At 36.8% G+C, this 6,187-nt stretch overlaps 1 protein-coding gene across 2 annotated transcripts; it reads left to right on the top strand.

Moving 5' to 3' along the window:
• Positions 1-362: 362 nt before the first annotated feature.
• On the top strand, positions 363-4,614 carry LOC107425946 (pentatricopeptide repeat-containing protein At3g63370, chloroplastic). Of its 2 annotated transcripts, XM_016036021.4 has the most exons (3): positions 363-3,639; positions 3,755-3,945; positions 4,378-4,614. In XM_016036021.4, exon 1 carries the CDS (start codon positions 626-628, stop codon positions 3,470-3,472), a length of 2,847 nt encoding a protein of 948 aa, XP_015891507.3. In that variant the 5' UTR covers positions 363-625; the 3' UTR covers positions 3,473-3,639; positions 3,755-3,945; positions 4,378-4,614. The 2 variants fall into 2 exon arrangements, with proteins under 2 accessions (XP_015891507.3, XP_015891506.3); XM_016036020.4 differs by lacking the exon at positions 4,378-4,614 and having other exon boundaries at positions 3,755-4,163.
• Positions 4,615-6,187: the final 1,573 nt, after the last annotated feature.

Consider the following 6,187-nt stretch of genomic DNA (forward strand, 5'->3'; position numbering starts at 1 on the left):
AAAAAAAAAAAATCTATATTTGTTTCTTCTAGAATGCTGTTATTATTATTATTATTATTATTATTTTGCTTAATGGTGCAAAAAAGTTAAATAAGTAAAAAATATACATATTCCAATTATTTTCTTTTTTTTTATCTTTATATTATGCATTATATCAAAACATATATAAACAGGAACAATTCGGAAGTGTTTTTCATGAAAAAAATAGAATTTGAAGAAAGCAATTATTTATTTAATTTTATTTGTATACGTCATTCTTTTTTCTACAATCTTAAGGTTGCATGAATTTTTCTAGCCCCCAAATAAAAAAATAAAAAAAAAGGTTGCCTGAATTTTTTTAGTTAGAATGAAAAAAAAAAAAAAAAAAAAAGAAAAAAAGGAAAAACGCAAAAGTCGAAACACCATTTTATCATTATTATTTTGTGGAGAATCATACAAGTGTTGTCTATTGGCTGAGAAGCTGGTACAGACGACTAAACAATTTGTAATGCAAAACTACAGAAGAATAAAGCTCGCTGTAATTGATGAGAAGACAATTGGCTACTTACGAGCCTAAATTCTTTGCCTGCGCATGGCGGCTTTGGCTTTGGCTTCTCATACACATACTCTGTGATCTTTATCTATAATGGCTACCTCAGTCCCATGCCTCACCTATTCAACCATATCATACCATTATTACCACCCCATGTTGAAGAAAACCCATGCTCTTCAACTTCCTCATGTATCTCATAAACCCATCAAAATTCCTTCCTTGAAAGGCACTTCTAAGCAAGGAAGTCTCCAGGAAGCTTTTCAGTCATTTGGCCAAACTTCACTTCAGTTCTGTCTCCATGAAGCTTATTCATCTGTTCTTGAACGTTGCGCAAGCGAAAAAGCTCTATCGCAAGGGCAACAAATTCATGCTCATATGACTAAATTTTTTTCTGTGACTGATTCTGTGTTTCTGAGTACTAAACTTCTGTTTATGTATGGAAAATGCGGCTCCCTTTTGAATGCTCATAAGGTGTTCGATAGAATGTACGATAGAACGATTTTTACTTGGAATGCGATTATTGGAGCATGTGTTTCAAATGGCCAGCCTTTGCAATCGCTTGAACTGTATAGGGAAATGCGGCTTTTGGGAGTTACTCTTGACTCATGTACATTTCCTTGTATAGCGAGAGCTTGTGGCATGCTTAACGACCTCCGTTGTGGGACTGAGATTCATGGTCTGGCTATCAAATATGGTTTTGATTCCGTCGTGTTTGTTGCCAATTCACTGGTTTCTATGTATGCAAAGTGTGATGATTTTATCGGGGCAAGGAAGTTATTTGATGGTATAACTGAGATGGACGATACTGTGTCGTGGAACTCTATGATTTCAGCGTATTCTGCAAATGGGCAATCTACAGAGGCACTAAGTCTTTTTAGAGAAATGCAGAAGGTGAATCTCACCGTAGATGCTTATACCTTTGTCTCTGCTCTTCACGCCTGTGAGGATTCACTTTTTGGCAAGCTGGGTAAGGAGATCCATGCTGCTGTTTTGAAATCGAGTCACTGCTTTGATACTTATGTGGGAAATGCACTAATTGCTATGTATGTTAGATGTGGTAAAATGGTTGATGCTGCAAGAATCTTTGAGGACTTAGAGCGCAAGGATAATGTCTCATGGAACACCATGCTGTCTGGTTTTGTCCAAAATGGCCTGTACAATGAAACTCTGCAGTTGTTCTATGATATGCAGCATGATGGTCAAAAACCTGACCAGGTTTCAGTATTAAATATCATTGCAGCATCTGGTCGATCAGGGAATCTATCGTATGGAAAGGAAGTTCATGCTTATGCAATAAAATTAGGATTAGATTCTGATTTGAGGGTTGGAAACACACTAATAGATATGTATGCTAGGTGTTCATGTGTAAACTTAATGCAGGGTGCGTTTGATAGGATGCCTATTAAAGATATCATTTCTTGGACGACAGTTATTGCTGGCTATGCTCAAAATGATAGTCACATAAATGCCTTGGAAATGTGCCAAAAGGTGCAAACGGAAGGGGTTGATATTGATTCAATGATGATTGAAAGCATTTTGCTAGCTTGTAAAGGCCTGAAATGTGTTTCCCTGATAAAAGAAGTTCATGGTTACACCATGAGAAGAGGTTTAGATGATCTACTGCTACAAAATGCAATTGTCAGTGTATATGGAGAGTGTGGATTAGTAGATTATGCAAATCGAATATTTGAATTGATTGAATGTAAAGACATCGTTTCTTGGACGAGCATGATATCTTGTTATGTTAATAATGGTCTTGCAAATGAGGCATTTGAACTTTTAGACCTAATGAAAGGAGCTGAAGTTGAACCCGATTCGGTAGCAACCATGAGTATACTATCAGCTGCTGCCAGTTTATCTGCCTTGATGAAAGGAAAAGAGATTCATGGATTTTTAATTAGAAAGGGCTTCATCTTAGAGGAATCTGTTGTAAGCTCTTTAGTGGATATGTACGCCCGCTGTGGTAGTTTAGGGAACGCAATCAAGGTATATAACTCTGTTAGCAACAAGAATATAGTTCTTTGGACTACGATGATTAATGCATATGGAATGCATGGTCATGGCAAGGAAGCTATTAAGTTATTTAATGGGAAGGAGGATGAAAGATTGGTGCCTGACAGAATTACCTTTTTAGCACTTCTATATGCTTGCAGTCATTCGGGTTTGGTTGATGACGGTAAAAGATATTTTGATATTATGGAAAAAGAATATCAGTTAGAGCCATTGCCGGAGCATTATGCCTGTCTGGTTGACCTGCTTGGCCGAGCCAACCGCTTGGAAGAGGCGTACCAATTTGTGAGTAGCATGAATGGTGAAGCTACCGCTGAAGTATGGTGTGCTCTCCTTGGGGCTTGCCAGGTTCACAATAATAAAGAACTAGGTGAAATTGCAGCAAGGAAGCTATTAGACTTGGATCCACAGAATCCAGGAAACCATGTGCTGGTATCTAATTTCTTTGCTACCAGCGGAAGATGGAAAGATGTACAGGAAGTGAGGAAGAGAATGAAGGGAAGTGGGTTGAAGAAAAATCCTGGATGTAGTTGGATTGAAGTTGGAAACAAGGTTCACGCATTTATGTCAAGGGATAAATCCCATCCTCAGTCTGAAGAGATTTATATGAAATTAGCTCAAATTACTGAGATATTGGAAAGGGAAGCAGGTTATGTGGCTCAAGTCAAATTGGTTTTGCATAATATTGAGGAAGAAGAAAAAGTTGAGATGCTTTATGGACATAGTGAGAGGTTGGCCATTGCATACGGTCTGCTTGAAACTCCTGGTAGAACCTCTATCCGAATCACAAAGAATCTTCGGGTTTGCAGTGATTGTCATACGTTCAGCAAATTAGTCTCAAAAGTGTTTGAGCGAGAACTAGTTATGAGGGATGCCAATAGATTCCATCATTTTAAGGGTGGCGTCTGTTCTTGTGGCGATTTCTGGTGACAATTCTAAATACATTTTGGGTTATGACTCATATAGACTCCCAGATTTCAATCCCATCGCCGATGACCAATCGACCATTGGAAGATATCAAATAGAGTAATATTGGATCATGTATCTGCTATTAAAGATGTTGTCCAAGTCCTCTATTTTGTTGTCCTAAGGACAAGGTAATAATGTCATTCTCTTTATAGTTAGTATGAGATTTTGTATTTGATCCTTCTATAATATCTGCCTTCAAAAATCTTCGAACTTACAAGGTTGGTTACACTGACTTGAATCCAGGAGTGTTAAAGTAAGCACTTTCCCAAATGTGAGAGGAGAGGATTTGACAGTCTCAAGATTCAATCCAGGAGTTTTACAAAACTTGTCTGGGATTCTTCTAGGAGTACTTTGTATGTGATGGTCCCCAAGCTTGGACTCCAAAACGATAGTACTGCTATAAAGTCAATTTGTTACCGGCAGCTATTTACAAGGTTAGAAACTCAACAGTTCTGGTGGATTAATTTCAAATTTCCAATGGATATTAGGAAAACAAGCCAAAACCAAAAAGAAATTAGAAATTTGGATTGATGTTGGTAAATTAAGGGGAAAATGTCAGCCAAGGGCCCAAAGTATGCTGGTTCTTAAACCCCCATTTTTATATTGCTTCATTCTGCTATTGATAATGTATCTAAAGAGATTTATTTATTTATTTTTTATCTGGGTCAAATGCTATCTATAGAGATTGTGAAAAGAAAATAAAATGAATCTTACATGTTTGATAATGAAAAACCATCACATTTATTTAGCTTTAACCCAAGATGTAGACTTTGCTGTCAATTTCAGTCTCTTAAAGTCAAAAGTGGCTAACCAAAAAACATGTGAAAGCAATATTCTGAATGCAATGATGGTTCTTTTTTGTGCAGCCGAGTAAATGCAATGTTAGCATACCAAGAGAAATAAAAAGGTTTCTCTATCTTCTTCACGCTCTGAACATACTGCAGCATAATATGGAAAGCAATGGGACCACCCTACTCTAGTCTCTTGCACGTTACATCCCAACTTCTTCTTCCTGCATTTAATTCCATAACTTTTTCCCCCCCGAAAAAAAAAAGAAAAAGAAAAAAAAAAAAAAAGAGTTTTCTTTTACAAATTCATTTTTCCAAGACATTTCAAGATGGAGGTGGAAGAGGAGGCAAGTAAACAAAAAAGCAAAAAAAATTAAATATATATATATATATATATATATATTTACTTTTTTCACTTTGTTTTGTTTTTTTGTTTTTTAAAACGAGGTTCATTAATTAATTTGCTTTCACACTTATCAGCTCTTTATCAAATTTGTACTGCTCATTCTCCTCCTAGTCTTTACTCCCATTACTTTCTGTCTGATCCCAAGTACTCTGCGTTAGGCTTGTCTCCACGGCTGTTTCTAGTCATCCAAACAATCCCCCTTCCAACAAAACCAAGTTTCTTTAATGTTTTTCAACCACATCGGCCAAATTAATCGGTCACGGTTTTTGTCCATTTTGATATGTACAAGGAATTCAAACTATAAATCTTCCCCGTATCTTTTCTCTGAAAACAGTTACATGAAAGATTCAGATGGAAATTGTTAGGTTCTTGCGCCATGGAAACGACTTTCTATTGACTTGCCTAGGAGACTACACACCAAGGCACATTTGGGTAGGTTTGCGCGTGAAAACTTACGTACCAAAAGCAAATAGTGTTTAATTACCAATTCCATAAATTTCTTGTTCAAATTTGACCCAAAAAGAAATTGAAATTCCATATGTATTTGGATTGATGAGATGGATATAGATATAGAGATCTAGTCCTAAAAGTGTGATAGTCTTTGTGTTTGGAGACTGTGACAAGTAGTAGGCTTCAAAAACGAATCGTACGGGGCATGCAAATGCAGGGGGTCCAAGTAAAGAGGATGAAGCCTTTTGAACACATCTACCAATACCAAAGTCTCCCTCCTTCGTCACACTCTCTCCATCTCATCAGATCGAACTTCTCTATTTTATCCTTCTCTTTATCTCTTTTACGTTCACGAGCAAACGCTCTACAGGAAATTAAAACACTATAAATAAATAAATAATTTTTTTTTTATTTTAATAAAAATAAATAAAGAATGTAGAGCAAAATGAGACGGCTAATATCACAGCTGTAACCCGTTTGGCAGCAGCAGCAGCACATTAATCAGCCTTAGATTATTTAGTTCAGTCATGTGCTCTTACACACGCTCTCTGACTTGCTCTATGGTGGTGACTGTGACCGCTTACCATAAATTGCATTTACATTTGCATTTGCTTACTCTTTTTTTTTTTTAATAATATTTTTTCTTTTATCGATGGACAAGAGGTGGCATTAAAATCACCCGAAACATGAATTGACAACTGAATTTTGATCAAGGCCAGTTGTGGGGAGAGAGAGAGAGAGAGAGACTAGGGTTTTGGCCTTTTGAACCAAGTAATCCAAAACACTGCATTGAGATTCGGAAGAAGAAGAAAAAAAAATATATATTTTATGTCAACCCAATAATTGCAGTTCAGTGGGCTATATGATCTGCTTCTGCTGCTGAAGAGGAGAGAACAGTGATTTTGAAATGTCTTTTGGTACGATCCCTATGTCCTTTCTAGTCTTTTATAGCCCACAGTCTAAAACCTGCATGCTTTTGCTGTCCGACATCTATCTAAATGCAGCGGATTGCACTTCCCCTCCTCCTCCTCC

This window comes from Ziziphus jujuba, chromosome 9, assembly GCF_031755915.1.
Source record: "Ziziphus jujuba cultivar Dongzao chromosome 9, ASM3175591v1".
Lineage (NCBI taxonomy): Eukaryota > Viridiplantae > Streptophyta > Magnoliopsida > Rosales > Rhamnaceae > Ziziphus > Ziziphus jujuba.